The sequence below is a fragment of the Pieris napi genome, chromosome 3 (genome assembly GCF_905475465.1).
Source record: "Pieris napi chromosome 3, ilPieNapi1.2, whole genome shotgun sequence".
NCBI classification, from domain to species: Eukaryota; Metazoa; Arthropoda; class Insecta; order Lepidoptera; family Pieridae; genus Pieris; species Pieris napi.
Window position 1 is genome coordinate 5,359,961 of NC_062236.1, and position 21,488 is coordinate 5,381,448.

The 21,488-nt window shown below is 32.4% G+C and overlaps 1 protein-coding gene across 9 annotated transcripts in view; it reads right to left on the bottom strand.

Moving 5' to 3' along the window:
- Positions 1–21,488, bottom strand: part of LOC125063785 (poly(rC)-binding protein 3) — a 114,920-nt gene that overhangs the window by 9,769 nt on the left and 83,663 nt on the right. For 8 of the 9 annotated variants that reach the window (XM_047670422.1, XM_047670423.1, XM_047670418.1 and 5 more), the window contains 6 exons: positions 6,635–6,846; positions 5,010–5,066; positions 4,753–4,869; positions 3,955–4,107; positions 2,270–2,377; positions 1,033–1,152 (listed from right to left, as the gene is read on the bottom strand). In XM_047670422.1, coding sequence (XP_047526378.1) covers positions 1,033–1,152; positions 2,270–2,377; positions 3,955–4,107; positions 4,753–4,869; positions 5,010–5,066; positions 6,635–6,715 — 636 coding nt within the window. In that variant the 5' untranslated portion in view covers positions 6,716–6,846. Of the gene's footprint in view, positions 1–1,032; positions 1,153–2,269; positions 2,378–3,954; positions 4,108–4,752; positions 4,870–5,009; positions 5,067–6,634; positions 6,847–7,247; positions 7,412–21,488 lie in introns of those variants that run through there. The other variant, XM_047670416.1, reaches the window with a different exon arrangement.

The following is a 21,488-nucleotide window of genomic DNA, read 5'->3' on the forward strand; positions in this document are numbered from 1 at the left end:
AATAAACCTAACCAAACATGCTTTAATTATTTGAGGATTAGGCTTATCCACAAAAATCTAAAGGAAACTAAATCTCTCTTAGCACATAAATATTGATAGAGGAGAGAGTTCGCGCTTTATGGTATGTTTATGAATAAGGCCGACAGTTTGCTTATTGTTTTCTATTTGGCTACTCTAAGATAGTCACCTTAGTCAATTACTTCAAAAACTTTAAAAGCAAAAAATACTACACTGATTGCCAAGCAAAAAACTTAACAAGCATGTATTCAAGTATATTTGATGTATGCAAATAACTTGAACATGTTTCGCATAATCTACATAAGCTTTTAAAGTTTCACAAACAACTAAAACAAAATCAAATACGTTTTTTGAACAATCATTTTGTTCAAAACTATATTTTTGAGAGAATCCTAAATTCAATAAAATACTGTATACAGTATATATATATATATATAATAAAAAAGATTATCCTAATTTGTTGTTTCTTTCGGCTAGAACGACATTGCTTTATAACTCCAGTACCTGATTCAGGATTAATAGCGTTCATATTCGCCAGTTTTTTATTTAAATGGATTAAAATCAATATTTCAAATAGTATAAAAGTAAATAAGTTACCATTACGATTTTAGATCTACCTAATTTGTTATAGAGAAACCTCTTATTCATTAAGTTACATCAGTCTAATAAAGGGTGCAATTATTAGAATGATTGAATTTTTGATTAAGGCTAATGATAATATTTTTAGTTCATTCTTTAATTAAACTTATCAAATTTTATACATACAAATACTTTCAAAAATATTTGCTATTTTCTGGTATGTTGCTTAAATTTCCCAGAGGTTATTCAAAGTTACATTTGAGTATGTATACTTTTTATGTTCATAATAAAACAGATTTTTTAATCAATTTTATTACGTTGAACATGTAACGAGTTCTATATACCTACTTTACAAAAAACAAATCTCTTGGCTCATATCAAAACCAATTATTATTAACATTGAGGACAGTAAATATGGATCAATGTACTACTTACATCTTGCGCAGGCACAGCATAGTTTCCTTGTATGGTGTAAGCTTGTCCTCCGGCCAATATAACGGGCCCCGCCACGTTAGGCTTCGGCCTGTATGGGATAGTTGCTCCCTTTGGTGGACTCTGAAAGATAACATTGCTTTTTCACTGCCTATGTCTCCGAACAAAAATTATTATGATAGACATAAATAAAAACTATAATCGGAACACACTTGGAATATTAATATACCATTGAAAATTATAATGTCTTTTAATTTTTTGTTAAATGATTGCTACTCTTAACTCAAGTTTTTTTACGTGTTAATTATTATTAATCTTAAATTACATATACAGTTTACTTCCACTGATAACAGTCCAATCCGATATACGAATACTATTCGTATTAGGATTAGACAGATCAAAACATTTATTTACTGGCATGGTACGCCATAGACTACATAGTCTCTAGATTAATCTGTGGCCGTATGTTTACAATCAATACATATTTTTATATATAAAGCGATATTTTTTAAATAATTTATTTACCGGTTATTTAACTTAACAACGCTTATAATGCCATTCAAAAGATTACTCTCAATAACACTTCATCTACCATATTGTCATGTTTGAATGCAAATTTGAAGCTAAATATTTTGTTTTTAATAAGTGCCTGCTTTTTTAAAGGTTTCAAAAATTATGGCTAATAATGTAAGAACATTTTTTTCTTGTTGACACTTGAACTTACTCTTATTGTGAAACACAAACATTGCGTGTTCATTGTGTGTAAATTATTGATGTCATAGGTTAAAGATTATACAAGGACTATTATTGTTGTTTGATTTCATACATACACAAAAATTTGCGTAAAGCTATTCAGACTAAATTATAAATAAAATAATTATTAAAATAAAATTTGTATCTATAATTATTTAAATTTTCATTGGAATTTCATTCATAATATATATATATATATTTATATATATAACATTTCTGGTTTTATCTTTGAAAAAGTCGCCTTTACTCTTTATTTAATTTACATTCATACCAAAAATTCTTTGATATTAAAATCATAAAAAATTGTAACCCCCTGAATTATAAATAAAAACCTATTTGCACCTCATTTAACTGTATTACTCTTTCTTCTCTTTCTATCAAGACATGTACTTGAGATAAATCTGTGCAGTAAGATTTATTTATTTTCTATGAATAAGGGACATTAATGATCATTTACTTTATAAATATTGAGAATATAAAAACTCACCTCTAACATAACACAGCATATGTGATAGATGCATTGCGTTATCGCATCACACGTGCCACTAATCGTAACTGCCCTTTCTGTTGAGTTTGGCAACATTTCACTCGCGACCTGAAAAACAAAAAAACATATTTAAAGACAAACAATACACTGATCATATCTACCTATGAACCCATACTTCAAGCAATTAAATTGCACTTTTAATTAATAACACATAGTCAAGACTGCTTATTGATTACCTTAAAACTCGAATAATAAAAATAAACTAAATTTATAACAAAATATAGTTGTGACAAAACTGATCATATGCCCCACACTAGAGAGTGTGTTGTAAGTTGTGATCAGATTAGTTATTCCGTGGGAATGATGCATGTTTAAAACAAAAGGAATATAAGTTATATATGAAAACAATCTATATATATAAAAATTAAACCCGTTTTCCGTTGTCACGACATAGCATGAAAACGGTTTGACCGATTTGTCTGATTCTTTTTTTATAATATTCCTTGAAGTACGAGGATGGTTCTTACGGGGAGAAAAATTAAAAAAAATTGAGTGAAAAAGTCTAAAAACAACACTTTTCTATATTCCCATACAAAATATTCGTAATAATATTTAAAGGTAATTTGACCTTTAATACCATATCATAAAGTTCAAGTGTTCGTGGAGGGGATCCGGGACGGTAAATTTTTATTTTTTGGCATAATGAATTTGTTGTATTATCAACTTTCTTTATTTTATCTTACTAGCTAGACCGGTGTCCCGAATAGCACAATAAGTATTAAAAAAAATAAAGAATCGACTGTAAGGCGGTACGATGTTCGCCATTAAATAAAAACTAATCTTATCCTAAGAAAAAATCGTTTAAGAAGTTAAGTATGCGCGAGTGCATGAGTATGTTAATGATCATGTGTGATTATAATATACTCTGTATTTGAGAGTGTCTAAGAGTTATTACGTGCGCTGTGTCTGGGTTAGTTTTTGCAACCTCAGAGTCATGCCAAATTATGTATAAGCAAGGAATGCTTTGTCCGTATTTCTCATGTGAATAAACGGAAACATTAAATCTATTATGAAAAATTTATTTTTAAAATGATCTGCTATTTTTTGGAATTGTTGATAGAATAGATATCGCATTTGAACTACAATATGGACGATCCTATAGAGGTGATTCCACGACTTTACAAAAAAAGATGTCGTTCTTTGCCTAAAGTTTTATTTATGATTTTTCGGTGAACTATGCACAATAACGAAAAGAAATTTCTATTTTTTATATCACTATCAAAATTTATTTTGCTTCTGTGATAATTATTGTAATAATACTTTAGAATATTTTTATAAATGTAAAAATTCCGCGCGTTGTGTGAGTGGGGTTTTACGTTCACGTAGGCCCACGAGTGATTAACTAAGTTGTAAATAAAAAATTTAATTTGAATGGTTTCATCATCAATTCAAAATTAAAACCACAGATTTTGAAAAAAAATCGTTCTATCTTTTAATACAAAAGCAAACTTTTTCACATCATTTCAATTTTCGTCTAATTACGACCTAAAATATCGAAATAATATGCTTTAAATTAAAATTTTGTGTCGACCCGGGTTATACATTTTCTTTACATACAAATTCCTTCATGACTTGAATAAACAATAGTCTTCTTAACATATAAGGAACATTTGGAGAGAACCTACCTGTATATTAGCGCCGGTGACATCTCGGATCTCCTTAATCTTGGAACCACCTTTTCCAATAAGAGATCCGCACTGTGAAGCGGGTACGATGAGACGTAACGTGATGGGTGCACGAGAGCCACCGCCACCTCCCTCATTGAATTGTGAGCACCACTGTTTGTAAATACAATTGTGAATCACACATTAATGAATCCTTATCGCAATAGATAAAAAATAAAAATAAACCAGGAATAAAAATTTTATACCAAAAGAAACGAATATAACAATTTCAATTATCAATGTTTTTTTTGTTATAAAAGCACTTTGACTGGGAAGGTTTTTTGTTTAAATTAAATGTCTAATTTTAGTAGGCTAGGGAGCGTTCAAGTATTACGCGGGCGGGGATTAAATTACGCGTTATTGTTAATATTTTTTTCGACTTACATCACATAATAGTAACTAAAGAGTCACTAGGTGGTCACAAAACGTTACTATACTTGGGTACAGTACTGTAGTTGGGTACTGAAAAACGTTACGGCGAGTTACATGGGGGAGGGGGGCAATAATCTCCAAAAATTGCGTTATGTAATACTTGAACGCTCCCCTAGTGAATAATCGTAAAGTAGTCCTTGATAATTTTTTTATAAAAAACTTAGGACCAACATCAGTATTTTCAAGCCATTGTTATGTTTATTATTCTCACTCATAATTCTCATATTTCTACAAAAAACCCTTTTAAGTTGTCTGTCATGTCTGGTCTCTCAATATGCATTATATATTAATCAATAAATTTTATAATTAACATTACAATAGGTTTACCTCTTCAAATTTCTTGCAGATAAGTGTAAATGCTTTGAAGATAGCATTAGTTGTGCCCGTAACTGTGACAATGCGCTCTGGACATGATCCATCTGATATGTTGATTTTTGCTCCAGACTGAAATATAAATTTTGTCATGAATAAACAATACATAAACATGAATGCAATGTCAAAATTCCACAATGGTGTAGGCTTTAGTATCCATCTTTTTCACTCACATTAGTTCTATAAACAGTATTAATTTACTTTATACTGACCTCTTCTCGGAATCTCTTAACAATTTCTCCTTTTTTGCCAATAATACTGCCAACCTCCTAAAAAGAAAACAAATTAAACTTTAATGTAGACAGGACAAGACTTAAACAATTTTAACGTGACAAAATAATGCCATTGGCAAACAGGTTATGACTATTGCACTTGTTATTTATGTTGTGGCATTAGATTTGTAATAAACACATTTACTCGACTAATGTCTATATAATTTGAGAGTCTAATCTTTGCAATAATAGACGCATCAGGGATCCGCGAAGACAGTTTTATTGGCTGAATAGTGGACATCAGTCAGTTCCTGGCAACATAGCTAGCTGACTCCAAGAGAATGCAAGGAATGCGTGAACGTATGTCTAGGCGTCGAAGCCGTGCATCTTAAACGACACAAATAGCAAACGAAAATCAACGACACGATGCAACTGCACAGAGTTCAAAGAACTGTACTAAAATAACGTTAATTACCCAACACTGTACTATTAGTACATTTAACAGGTGCCAATTTAAAACTACTAAAACGAATAGATTAAGAATTGTATATAAAAAAATACCATGAACGGTCAAAATGATGGTTTTAGGTCATGGAAATAATATTGTGTAAATAATCAAAAGAAAACAAATCAACATGTTTGATGAACAGAGCAAGTGCCGATCATTGGCTTGCTGCCAAAAATACTCTGTATTGGATTACAGCCAATTAAAAGTAAATATCTAATCCTATAATGTAGATAAGTAACTAACATCAATAAATCTTAGGATGACTAAGAAATCTATTTGCACAGACTTGTGCCTGATATATGTAAGTTATAAATATTCTGTAAGTTTAACAATGTTTTATATTTTTGCAAATAAATAGTTTATTATTAAGAATTACGATAGATAACAGTGTTAACAACTACAAAATTGGTGAGGAAAAGTAGTATTACTTTTACTACAATTATTTATTATTTTCCGACTAAGTACCTTTAAAAGATATCTAAAGCTAGTTTATACTTAAACATTTCAATTTTTATTGATTATTGTCTCTGTCGAATGACGGTTGTCATTTCAAGGTTTCTCTCATTAATGACACATTGTTTCTTTTAATTATAGTTTTAGATGTGTTATTAATTAAAAGTTGTTTGAGTTTCTTGATTGTATTAAAAAGTAATAGATATCTTAGTTGTCTTTATGATTAATGGGAATAACTTTATTTTAACTTTAACTGGTATTGCTAAACAAAGATATAAAGATTGTTTGTAATTTATGACGATGATACATAAATAGCACCAAACTACTTGTTTACTCTTTCAATATAATGTATTATAGTGAAATACTGTAATGTTTGATAACAGAGAAACAAAGGTATACAAATTTCATATGTACGATTATTGCTGATATCAGAATTCTTATATATTTACAAGATGTAATTACACCAGGCAATGTTGTCAATATAGCAAATACATGCAGTTCTAAATAATATATTTCTAGTACAAAAGTATGAAATACAACTACTTGTATTTCATACTTGCTTGCTACTAGTTAGTTTGTAAGTTTAAAAAAAAAAGAAAAGGGACAACTAGTATGTAGCATTGCCAATTTTAGTATGGTTAACTGTTAAAGCATCAATTCTTACCTTCCCCTGCATAATCAGTCTGATAGTGAGGGTGACTTTGGAGTCTTCCTCGTGAAGAGTAGGGGCTTTCTCCAGATCCATGCTGGAGGAGGTATCCGAAGAGTCTCGTGGAATTTTGGCTTCGTACAGGGCTACGTGTGGGCAAGGAACACTCCACTCAATCTAATGGCTGGGACTCTGGGGCTCTTGGCACGCACTGCAGGCAGGGTAAGCTGGAAAACAGGCGCACATCTCAAAAGGAAAATTCACAGGTGTCGAGCGTTCTAAAGGTATAGGATGTGTGCACTCTTTATTGTTTTAAAGCAAAGCTAAATAGTCAGTAACAATAATTATTTATTTACAGTGATAATTGGCGAGAAGCGCAACGAAATGAGGGCAGCTAATGAGGGTCTAGACACTGTGTGGTTCTAATTGATCACAAGTAAGACCGGATTCTGCGGTTGCAACGCGAGCCGTCGCGGTCCGCCTCTGGGAGTTAGGAACCGTTACTTGAACTCGGATACTGGTTCGCGACATAACCTTAGCGTTGCGCCTCATGGCTAGCCGACCGGGTTATCGATCCCGACAGCCCAAACAATTTTTTTTTATTTCCTTTGAAAGCCGTTCGTCTTACCTCGTAAAATATTTCGTATTTTAACAATAACATAACAAATCGTAACATTAATACTATCACTGGATTGTGTATAAAATCACACTTATCACAATTAATTTCAATCACAAAATATTATAAAACTAACAACGACGCAGATGACGCGTCGGAGTGAAGTTTGCCTTTTCAATTGAGTTGAACGGTGTCAAACGTCAGATTTATATGTCATTTCCAAATACCAACCACAGAGCTATTTAGTATTACAGAGTACGTATAAAAAATTTTCAAGTTTGCGATGCGGCCTTTTCAAAATAGTTTCAGAATTATTAAGCAATAATATGTTGGTATAAAGTAAAACCACTTGTTTAGTTACTTTAATTATTTAATATTATTTTCTGTGTGAACGCTTGTTTTTTTCTGAATGATGTACAATCTTTACGGTAGGGGCCTCATAGCCTAACGGTCTTATTAAGAGGCAGCTAGGTGAGGGGTACCGGGTTCGATTCCCGGTTTGAGGACAAGTTTTAAATTAATTTAAATTTGTTCTCGGCCTTTGGGAGGGTTGTGCGGAACTGGGCGAGTGCCTAAACCGTACATGGAGGACGCGGTCGAATTTCTAAAGACAAGCACGAATTATAAAAAATCCTATACTTGACGCTGGCTAATGCACAAATCGTGCCAGAGCCTTAAAAAAAGTCTTTACGGTTACTTTTATTAAAATCTATATGTAACAAATACCCCATAATATCATGCAGACTGCTATAATTTTAATTTCATAATAAATATATCTAATTTATTTCACATTCAAATTTATAAAAAATTGGGCAGACTCGTAATTCCCGACATAGTAGCTAAAGTCGGTGCTGTAAATATTTGTTAAAAATGCAGGGTGTTTTCAAGCGAGGATCTCTACACTAATGGACTGCTTCATTTCTTGTTTGTACGCTGTAGGATCACAAGCGAAGTGTACCTAACGATGTCTCGTGAAATTCAAATAAATTTCTAAATATAGCCTTATCTTCTTTTGAAAATTTATTTTTAAAGTATCATGCTTCATCAAGTGTTTTTAAATAGGCGCTCAATACTTTTTTAATTATTTGCAATTATAATAATAGGTTTTTATTTATTGGTGAAAGACGCAAGTTATTATAGTACTATGACAAATATAACACTACTTGTATTAGATGCTTGTAAATTTATGAAATATTAAAGGCGTTTTTTAACCTTGTTGAATATTATCTATGACGTTTTTTTTCTATTTTGGTAATAGTATATTAATTTGCATATTTACGGAGACCGTAGATAACGTTTCCTCTTCTCGTATAAACCATAATTTAAAGAATCGTTGAAAGTAAAAAGAAAGGCATTGCTAGATTTAAATGCATTTGTATTTTAGTATGTTATGTAACCTCAAAAATTTCTTTACCATTAGATCGCCATAGATTTCAAAATATTTAGCCTTGCAAAGCCAGGCCTAGTAATTTATTAATATGGCTTGGATAACCAGATACACCTTTTCCATCAAAATTCATCTTTGTTCTTTTCATAGCATTATGTAGTGAACATATTAAGTATGATTTGCGATAGATATTTTAAAAAACGTAATGAAAACGCCTAATCACTTTTATTTCCCACATATGAATAAAAGCGCGAAAACCAAGCGAGTAGCAAAGAATAGAACAATAATTATAATCCTATGACAACGGTCAACGCGGGTAACAAATTATTCACAAAATTCCACATAACACGTGATGTGATACCAAGTGATGGGACAGGGCCTTGGTGTGAAATGTTATTAAGGCTTAGTTAATGAATTCTGAAAAAAGGGGTTAGAAATTTTAATCGCAATTAATCTGTAATAAAATAACCTCTTTACATCTTTACACAGCTTATATGATAATCCACCCTTTATGTATAAGTATTACTCATTAACTATTTACCTACTAATTACTAGCAACTAAGCTATGTCTGTTAACTTATACGAAATTGTTGCATTTTTTTGCATCAGTTAAAATTATATTATGTATTCGCTATTCAAGCACGGCTTCGACTAGAAAGTATACAATATTTTACTCTGTTTATAAACTGAATTATTTTTAAGTACGATATTACGATACGATACGATGTTTATTGTACGATAGTACAATTCAGACGAAAAAAGATAATAAAAGATTCCGAAGAGAAATCGAAATGCCATCGTCCACTTTCTTAAACTAATTAAAGTTAATAATCCCTCAATAAAAAGAGCTAACTTTTAAATTAGGTCAGTGGATTTTGTCATCTTGTATACTCCGCTGAACCGTTTATGCAAATGGATTCAAGTGAAACTGATTTGCTTCAGGAATAAAAAATGTCTGATTTCCTTTAAGTTTAGTACTTTTGTCAGGCGTCGAGAAATGCTTGCAATAGGATATGCAAACATTTCTCGAAGACAATGGAAATTAGAAATTATTTATGCGAATTTGTTAATATAGGTCAGTATAAAAAAATCCCATAGACGTCCTTCGCTAGTTTATTATCCAAATTCCTGTCCTGTGTTCAATTTCCAGCATCATATTACTTTTGGTAGACACAGAAAGTCGCTTGCTTTTTGTCAGGAGATACTGCAGAGGTATATTCAGACAAGTGCATTCTCTATTAAATAACTGATCAAGCGCAGGACTGATAACTTTCAAACTCAAACTCAAACTCAAAATATCTTTATTCAAGTGGGTAACCAAGTACACTTTTGAATCGTCAAGTTAAATTAATCGTAAATTTACATTTACTACCAGTTCGCAAGTCAAGGGCGTAGAGCGGGTAAGAAGAACTGGCAAGAAACTTTCCGCCACTCTTTTTAATAGCCAAGTATTGTCATACAAATTGTTTTTAACTTTATCTCATAGCTCATGTAAGATACGGGAGTGTTAAAGCGAGCGAACTGTACACCTTTTTAGAGGAATATCAATTGAATTTTCAATAAATTTTGAATTTTCAGACGGGTTATCAACAAAGCACCTTATTGATTATTTTCAAACAGTCCAGTAAATATAGTTATATTTATCAGTCGGTCTTACGGCGAATCAAAACATCGTGAGTAAACGCATGCATTAAACCCATACATCGACGGCGTGTGTCAGAGTAGGCTGATCACCTACTTGCCTATTAGAAAAAAAAACAAATGATCACGATCTAGCGCCACTAGGTTTAGTTATTGTGATCTACAATATCATCTATGAATATGTAAATGTAGGTGCGGGTTATTACCTAAACTCATTACCGATCGGCATTCCAATTACAGTGACACATCAACTATAGTTTATATAGAATTATATTAATAAACAGGAATACTAGAAAGCCGCATACAGGAATGCGATATCTGTATAGAGAACTTAACTGCTCACACGGATTCCTGTGGCTTACAATGAGATACGTACATTATCTAGGTCTTGGCATCTAACTTGCGACAGAATCGACAGTTTCAGTCTGTTGAGGCAGCATATTCTGAGCGAATTCATCAATACACCTGCTGTGATCAGCGTTTGGAATTACCGCTTTGTTTAGGCAATAATAGTCACGGCGGGTATTGTTATATGAACTGATAATTACTACAGTAGTGCCGATTGTCTACAGATTTTTTTAAAATATCTATGGCATGCGGAACATTATCTAAATCGTAAAATCCTACGGAAACATTCTGAGTTTGTTATTTTTCTTCAACATTAATTGTACATTCAAAAAAGTGTAAGTGAGAGTACTCAAAGCCCAGAATAAGTTATTAAATAGTGTTTTATTATTATTAATTGTAGAATATGACAATTTCTAAACGACTTCTAAAGTATTACAAGTTATTTTATCTTTATCAATATAAGAATATAAGAAACAATATAAACGCAGTAATACTATTTCCAATAATAATTAATTGTAAGAAGGGAAGCCAACAGAATGCTTAGGCTGATTACCTACTTCACAATGCTTTAGTAAGCAACGTACATAATGTTGTATTCATTGTATTATTATCTAGTGCCAAGTAAATGTAAGTTAATTACAGTTTTGAATAGTATGTGTAACGACGTATAAACAAAACGTACGGTTCTAATCCCTGAGGTTCGAACCCCGGCTGTGCACCAATGCAGTTTCTATGTGCGAAACCGGAATACTTTAGACCCAAAAAGTTGATAGCATATGTCATGCTCAGAAGGCTGATCACCTACTTGACTATTAGAAAAAATAAACGATCACGAAACAAATACAGACATCTAAAGCCCAGACCTAAAAGATTGTAGCGCCATTAGTTTTGTTTTGCAGACGCATTTATTAATTCATTTTTATTCCTTATCATAAACTTATTATAACAGACGGGCACCTTATGCCTATGCCCTATTGGAACTAGGAGACGTTAGATAAAAATAGACCAATTTTGTTTAGACCGTCATAATTATAAAGTTTCTCAACATCAATGTATCGTTCATATTTTCTACTATGCGGAAGAAAGAAAAAGTTTAACAGGGATAAAGTATTCATTATCCGCTAAAATATAAAAGCCTTTTTGTTTAGAAGATGTGAAGTATATTTCGAGTCCCAATGGATTCAATACACTCGTAAATATGAATTGATTGATCAGATTAGGGAACAAAATTGTAGCAAATATGTATTAAATTTTGTAATGCCCGTAAGTAATTTTATTCCCAAGTTTTGATTAATGACGGTTCTTGGCTCCGCAAACAAAGCAAACATAATAAGCCTTTCATATATCTTGATTCCCATTGTTAGAAAATTTTCATAATTTTGAACTATTTGTTACAATTGTTGTAAAACTAACATAATGGCTATAATTTCAATTATAATTTTAAGTATCGTATTAGTTGTCTCTTTAGGTTTACCGAAAGATATAGTTTTATTTCTATTCACGGAAAACAATTTACACTCAATAAGTACTATGGATATATTCCACTGATAATTCTTTTCGAAGGCTTTTCGTCTGTCGATATGGAGTAACTTAATTCATCAGATCAGTCCTGTGAGTTTCAAATCGACCGAAAATTCCCATGAGTCTAACCCAGGCTTTAGTCTAAACGCTAAACTTACTAGCGCATTAAATTAAATATACATATTTCTAACCTTTAGATGACTAGTTATTACTAGTTACCATAGTATTACTAGTTTTAAGACGCGGACTCTACTGTTGAGGGAAAGTTATTGTATCAAATAGCAAATCTGACCCTCAACCACCTAAAGCATGTCCAATTCAAATATTGTATAATTAATAAACACAGTGTACTGAAAAACTCATTTTAAGCTTAGCTTCCACGGCCCCGGGGCGTAAGTCGCCGCGCCGTGGAGGAGGCCTACTAGCAATTAAAAAAAAACTTTTAAATTATATTTGACATAAGCCATTGTACATATTTTATTATTATTATTTGTTTAGTTTAGAAACCAAAACCGCACTTGTTCTACTTTTCCATAATCTTCTTAATATTTTTTTCATACTAAGGGAGATCTGGAAAACCTAGTTTATGAAGGCACCGGAACTATTCTTGAAGCTTCCTGGTCGTTTCGTATGCAACTAAGTGTTAAATAAATAAAACATTATAATTGGATATCGATGTCGATTTATTACCTTTGTTTATAAACAATTACATTGTATAATACTTATAACAATCGTAAGTTCCATTAAATATATATTTTCATACACCGGAACTCGTTTGAGTTTAAATACCGTATCTGCAAATACCTAAGCAGTACCAAATTGTAAACAAGAGGTTGGTAATCTGCATTTATTAATTAAGTTGATTCTAAACTATGATGAGAGTAACATCACTGCCATTATTGAAATAACATACAAACATTAATTTTAAAAATAATTTCGTCTTTTATGTATCGTGTAGATGTCGTAAACTCCGCGTGATCTTTAGCACATTACCATAAGACCAGCCTTAAATGATAGTGGTCGCTTTATGTAAAATTCCTAACTTTAAAATTACAACGTAGTAATCAAAACTTGTTCAGACAGAATTACCGATGAAAACATAAATTTCGTTCTAAAGTTTTCACTCTCAAACAGTTAGTCTCAAACAAGAATTTTCAGTATCACATTTAAACTGGTACTGATAAAAAGAGATTATGGCTTTCGCCGTATTTCCCCCGTGTCGTATTTCATATTGCGGAGTGAAGGAATCCGATTAGGTTCATCTTTGTCCAGAGTCAGTTACTTGGCCGTCAATTTTTTTTTTTTTTTTTATAGAACGGGGGGCAAACGGGCAGGAGGCTCACCTGATGTTAAGTGATACCGCCGCCCATGGACACTCAATGCCAGAGGGCTCGCGAGTGCGTTGCCGGCCTTTTAAGAATAGGTACGCTCTTTTCTTGAAGGACCCTAAGTCGAATTGGTTCGGAAATACTTCAGTGGGCAGCTGGTTCCACATAGTGGCTGTGCGCGACAAAAACTGCCTTGAAAAACGCTCAGTTGTGGAACGGCGGACGTCGAGGTGATACGGGTGGAATCAAGAAACTACATCCCATAATTGCCTTACTTACGTTTATGTATTCACGTATAAATTTTATTCCCTTTCGGTTCGAATATTTGTATCTATTACTCTGTTTGGTTAACTGATAAAAGCCTTTAAGTAATTACAAATTTGAAAAGAGAACAGGAGCAGAGAACAGACAGTAGCTCTGTTTATATTCTTATGGGAATATGAATTTATCTGCATGATGTTTATTGTGCAAATAAGTGAAATTCTATGAGATTTTCAATCATATATCACTGAGATAGGAGCTTAAAACTATTTGCTATCTGACTGTTGAGTTACAGAAGGACGGTTGGAAAAGTATCATAGTTGTATGCCCCAAATTTTATTGATCATTCAAATTAAGTTCACTTTGACCATCAAAGTTGTATCTTTTCTCTATAACCAATATAATCTCTATAACGAATAATATTTACCAAGAATATTATGATATAAATCAGAAAATATAATTTAATTTAAGTTCTATAGAAGTTATTATAAACGGAGTATGATAGTAAATAGATGTGTTATATAAGAAATTAACATTGACGTGATTCCAGTTGCTGTCAGTAGGGAGAAGTGTATTTCTAATGAAAGAAGGAATAATTACCCATAGACAAGTTTAATTCGCCTGGCATTCGGGCCCGGAAAAGAAATGAACACACACCTCAGCCGAAATGAAAAGCTGCTTGATTTAGCACCGCGTTAAACCGGAGGCCCAGGATCTTATTAACATTACTTTTTATATCATGAAGGGAGCTTAATTGTTACAACGCAGACAGAAATTTAATTAAAGCGTATATTTAAGAGGTGCTAACTAGCATGATTAATATTTAGTGTTGACTTGTTGTTGCATCGTGCGCTAATTTATTCACTTTTCACGTACAAAGAGATTTTTAATACCAAAAATGATAATTATAATCTTCAAACAACGGTATTTTAATTCCCTCTGAAACCTCTGTCACTGTTGAATTTCTTATTCCCTTCTTTCTTTTGATATCATTGTTTTTATTTCATTTTAATTAATGTAAACTTCCATTTGTAAGCGAGATCGGAAATAAATTAAACGTTTTTACGAATCTGTTTTCAAATTATTTTAAACTGTAATTCTATCGTACAACGTACCATTAACTGATTATAATATTTTTCGGGTTTAAACAAATGCTTGACAAACTCAAATATATTAATATATTTACGTTTGTTTTGTACTATTTAATGCTTATATTTGTATTAAAATTATTGACTACTTCAATCAATCAAAATATCGGTTATCATTCAATTTTTCGCTCCACGTATCCAGGTTTCGATTAATGCCTTTCAAAATTTGGTTGTGTTAAAAAAAAATCTAAGTAAATGCCAAATTTATTAGGAATAAAAAAAGTAGAATTGGGACAAACAGTTCATATCTGGGACGTGTAATTTGGAGCGAGAGCCCGCGGCTATGGGTGCGTACCCCGTCTGTACAACATACATAATTTGTGTCTTTCGCCTGTTTCTATTTAATTGAATGTGTGTGCCTTTTAAAAATCCATTTTAGGGTATTGGACATTTATGTTAAAATTTTATTAATTTAGTCGTTAAATTCATCTCAAAACATCGTAAAAGAGACATTGTTCAGTATCGTTTCGATTTATTTGCTAAATGTGGCGTTGTACGTTTATGAGTAGGTACCATCGTTTAACTAAAAGGTCAATTCAAGATACAAAAGGTAAAAAAATAATAATAATAATAAATCGGAATGTGGGTTTCCATGCTTGTGGATTGTTAAATGTTATAAAATATTATATATTCCGATCTTTTTTACTTAATCCAAAATCCGAAATAATCCGGTATTTCGGATTTCTCTCAAATTAATTGGAATCTAGCTTTATGTTGTCAAAACCTAGATACCTAAAACCATTTCTAAATAAACCGAAGATTTCTGTTGTGCCAAAAAAGGTAATATTTTCGCTAAACCGCCTATATAGGTCTTTTCATAAAGCTCCCGCTCCCAAAATAATTTTAAGATTGATATTTTTCTTGCCGTACATTTAATCAACTCACACAATAATAAATATTTTGTGCTCATACAATGCTTGTACAAATGGCTACAAGTGAATTGGGAAAATGTATTTATTTTATACTATCCGAAAATAGTAAGAAAATTTAAACAAAATGCTTTAAAGGAAACGGCGGCCACATTTTTCCACTCACTAGTCAGAATTTCACCGATAAATAATTCTTCAAAATACGATTTAATATCTTATATTATATAATAAAACCGTATATTGTATATATGTATATTGTGAGCAATGTGATAGCGAAGAATGTTACTGAAGTTGCCTCTCACTTTTATCATTTTTGGCATGGTTGAGTCCAAGTGAGCTTTCCCGGAGCAATAGGTACGCCTTAATTATATCGCCACCAAAAGCCATTAAATAGGATTGATATTATATTTTAAAGTAATACTTATTCTATACTTTTGTTGACTTGTGTTGCCAAATAAAAAAAAGTTCATTTTGCGTTCTAGGGTCAACTTTTAAAGGAGCTGGGATGATCCTCTTGGTAAATCTGAATTCCAAAAGTTATTAGGTCCCTCTTCAATTACAGATCGCGCAAGGTTGGTGGCTAGGGATGCCAGTCATGGGGTTAATGCTTATCCTTCGCCAAACACTGGCAACCTTTTGGACATTGAATCATTGCCATTTCGCATTCCCGTCAGCCTCCGCTTAGGAGTGCCCATATGTACTCCCAAAATCATAAGCTCATAAGGCAAAAAAGCTGGCGCGGCCACAGAGCAGGCGGAAAATAATAAACGGCTCAATAAGTATTTTCTCCAACTACGATTCTGTTCCCTTTGGTGTAGAGACTCTTGGGCCGTGAGGTTGGCGCCTGGAAGATAGTACCGGTGACCCCAAGGCTGGTGCTTTCCTCGCTCAACGAATAAATATTGTAATGCAGCGAGGAAATGCTGCCCGTGTAACACTGCCACAGGCACCAAACTTTTTAAAATTGTTTTAATTTTTATTTATTATTATCACCTACCCTACTACATAAGGCTAAGAAAATTGTAAATACTGTATATTTGTGTGAAGTATAAAAACTTCAATATTAAATCTACATGATAAATAATAAATTTTAATAATAATATGTATACCAAACTAGTTTTTAAAAATAAAAAAGACTATAGACGTATCTCGTAATAGGAAAATACTCCAATACTGTTTTTGCACTGATCCTTATCACGATATCTGACGTATATGACTTTCATGAAACATACTTATTTCGTTTACCCGTTGAAATAACCCAGAAAATCCGAATTAGTAGTAAATCGTTAATAATTGACATTTTAGAATATCACAGATTATATTATTAACAAGTCCATCCATCCAATTAAATCAACTTTCCAATGCCGTTATAAAACAAATATCTTCACAACAGCCCTGCGATTCTGTAACTCACTTCACGAACTCACACAGCGGTTTTCGCATCGGCGGTCGCTCTCAAATCAGTCGTGAAGCAGTCATTTTATGATTTGGCATTCTGATAAACAATAAAGTACAAGCTCCCACCTTTTCAGAATGCCAAATCATAAAATGACTGCTTCACGACTGATTTGAGAGCGACCGCCGATGCGAAAACCGCTGTGTGAGTTCGTGAAGTGAGTTACAGAATCGCAGGGCTGAACACTGCAGTGCGGAATAAAAGGTGATAGAAAGTGTTTTGAATTTTTTTGACAAAAGTTCTTTCGTATATCCATTATTTGCACTGTTACGGAAAGCTGCAATCATAAAAGATTCAATTTACCTTTGTAACACAACGCGACCAACGGCTAGTGGCTGTAGCTTTTATAACTATACGATTACCTATGTGAATAAATTTTATTTGTTGTTGAAAAGTTTGTTATATTTATATTTATGTTGCGAGCTATCAGCATATGCTTTGACCAGTGTATATATAATATTATCACATATTGTTAGGAAGATTATTAGCGATTTGGTCGCTTTAACTAAAATTATACAGAATATCATACGAACATTGTTTTGAATGTATATTTAAACTAGCATGAATAACCTTATTACGATGAACATTACAAGAATACAACAATTAAAATTTGCGTAATAAAATCTACATAGTAAATAATTACTTAGCAGTAAATTTTCCTACAAAAAAATATAAACATTGCGCTCAGGAAATATTTGTGACTTCCTACGAGGGTCAGAAAAGGGTCCGGAAGCTAGACAGATGTCTTTTAAATAAAAGGAAAATGAGGTGTATGTGTATTGAGATCGGACCAATAACCCTTAGAATATTCATATATTGCCTTCATATAAAATATAACTGAAATCGACGTAGCGTTTTAGCAATAGAGTAAGCTTAAGGTTTTGTTTGATTAAATGTGGTAGTCTCTGGTTAAATTTAAAACTATCTTTAAAATTGCATATTCTATTTACTGAGGAAGGCTACTTAAATGACGCTACCAGTGAATATTATACCAAAGCCCTGCCTTGAATATATATAAACAATAAACTACAAGCTCCCACCTTTTCAGAATAACAAATCATAAAATGACCGCTTCACGACTGATTTGAGAGCGACCGCCGATGCGAAAACTGCTGTCTGAGTTCGAAAAGTGAGTTACAGAATCGCAGGGCTGGTATAATGTTATTTCTTAAAAACGAAAGGAAAAGAAAGAAATCACTTTCTACATTTTCTTGATATTTTATAGTGTATACCATTCGTGTCATTTTATAAGAATCTAAAATGCAGTCAATAAAAGTTATCATAATATTTAACGAAGAAAAAATATGAGTATTTCAAAACCAATATAAAGTTTTGAATAACGTATAAATTCACTTAGTGAATGCAAACCGATGCGACGTAGCGCTAAGCTTACTTTTATATTTTATTGATACTTTCTCTATAAATATTAAAATTCTGTTTTTATTAGTTTAAAGTTGAGTGCAGCGTATGTTTAAGGCGGATTATGCATAGTTTTTAAATCTCGGGACTTTGTTTTGGCAGAATTTAGTTGAAAGCAACTTAACATTATTAAGGTGTTTTAAACAAATTTGAAAAGAAATTATTGGATATTTCACTGAAAATTCGTTCTTAGTTGGCTTAAAAATAGCAATACAATCGTTAAATAATTGTTAAAAACGGTTCAACTTAGTTACGACGAATAACGCTTGATTATTCTCTGAATGAATGATTTAATACGACTGTCACAAAACCCTCGTGATTATAAAACTAGCACAATCAAGATTCTACTAATTACATACTTTTCACATATTCTATGGTCTCGAATCGCCGTTCAATGTTTAAATATACTTACTTCAGTGCTTCAAATCTCTAATGGAGTCTCGCCTCCACCACAACGATTTTCCACGGATCCCGATACTTTGCGACCATTTTCCAGCTCAATTTTCCAATTATCTTTATTATTTAAATATTCATGATTTAACAATTTTATTTTACTCGTAATATTGACCGTTCCAAAATATCATCAAACATAACATTTTTCTTTAAGTTGCATGCTAAATTTATTACTGTCTCAATAGTCAAGATATAAATTTACGTGTCGATATTCTCTTCTCTGTTCCATCAACTTGAACCGCATTAATGATGCAAATTGGTATACATAGTTATCGTTAGCAGGTCCCGAGGGATCACTAAACGAATACCCTATCAGAGCCTCGCTCAAGTGTTTCTATAGCTTTTGAATTTGAAAGCCTCTAATCTAAACTTGTAATACTTACATATAAATGAGATTTTGTCTACACAATAGTGAACTTAAAGGTTCAGTTTGGAGTAGCAATTGAATCGACGAAACCCTCCGAACTTAGTTTTAGAGAAGTGGTTGCATTTTTTATAAGGTTTTAATTAAAACGCAGTTGTATTGCAAATAGTTGGCTGAGTAGTTGGTATTGTATGTTATTTAATTATTTATTATTAGTCTATTGTTTAAAAATCCCTCACTTTGTTATCTGTAACCTAATCTTAACATAACCGTGATCTGCATTGGCTTTAATTAAATATTTGTACACTTCTATATTATTATAGTAGGTTTATTTTACTCTAATTATTATTGATCCTAACTTAGACTTTGCCCTCATATTAATTAAGGTTTCTTGAATGATTTTTATTATACAATTAATTGTATTCTAAATATTTTTTTAAAATATATGTCACGTTCAGTTATAGGACAGCAATGAATAAACATTTTCTTTGACATCACAGCTTTCCCAAGTCTTAAGATTCGATAAAACAATGAAATATGAATAACAAAAGACAAGCTTGAGTTACGAGGTAGAAACAGAAACCGAGCTGAGCGCATTGGGAGAACAATTCCTGTGGTTCATACAGGCTAGCGTGCTCGAATATTACAGCTATTAATAAGATTCCAGAGAGCAGACGCCAGCCGAGAAGAATGGCGTACCAAACAAAGATACCGCGGTAACCCAATAGCCATTCCTAGCAATATAAATGTACGGAAATATTAATAAAAATATTATTGCACGCTAGCGATATCCATTATTAATGTTTTATTAAACTGCGACCATTTTACACAATATTAAAGGAAAAATGACAGGCGTCTTTGAAAGTTCAATGACGAACTCGTAACATTATGCCTTTTCAAAATATGTACTTACGGTTCTGAGAATTTGAAAATTTGGGTAAAGTTTCGCTCTACTGAATACGAAAACATCAAAATCAGTTAAACGAAAGTTAACCGAACAATGTACTCCCGTCATTGGTTGACGTGACACGGTTAAATACGCGAAATTGAATGTTCCTTCATGCCGAACTTCGCCCATATGGACTTTTCACATGAACTAACAGGAGTGCCATATTGGCTCCGAAGATCCAATTAAACTTTTCATCAGTATTCTGAAACTAATTTTCAGTAGTTTGAGTCAGCGCCCAGTCGGCAGGTAAGTTCGCGATAGCCATTGCCAATGGCATATGTGGCCCAACTGTTGATGAAGCTTAATTATGTCGCTCGCTCGACGAAATTGAAATTGCCCCATCGCTTTGTTGTTATTTAATAGAATTCTGCCAACATCACCAAGCTATCGCGATTTTAATAGCACACACGCGGCCGCAAACAGGTGCTTTTGAACAAACTTTGTGCTGACAATTTGCAATGAAAATAGTTTTGACATATTGCTGAATACGATATTCCAGGAGTGCTATCGTTTTGGTTTTAATATGTTTTGATTCAGTTTTGAAATATTTTCACGTACAGATCAATATAAATATTTGAATTTCAAATATTTCTGTTAGTTTTAGTAATTGTTTCAATTTGTGCAACGCTTGAAGTTTTTATTTGGCTTATAGAAGTCGGAATAATACGACACAAAGTATTTGTGGCTAGTATTTTACTGTTAAACCCTTATTATCATATAGTAAAGTCGAATAATTTTCTCTTTTGATATAAGTTTAACCGCTTATTTATGAACAAAACCGTAAATTTAGTCTATAAACTCTTAGACTCCAGAGATTCGGTCAAAGCGAATACTAAATATTATTAATGTCAAAGTTTAGTCTGTGTAGTGTTAGCTAAGTTTAAGCGGAGCGTTGCGCTCGATCTCGCTCCACCCTCGCCTAAGAGTTTCATTGGAACATACCTCTTATTCAATTTGTGAGCGAATCAGTTCCGCCAACCCGATTATCTTTTCATGTCACAATTTATATACTCACGAGTATTTCGAATTTTCGTTAGTCCCTGCGTTTATTTCCGTTTATATTTGATACCATTTATAATTCAGGCAATTGAATGCACCGCGCTGGTTAT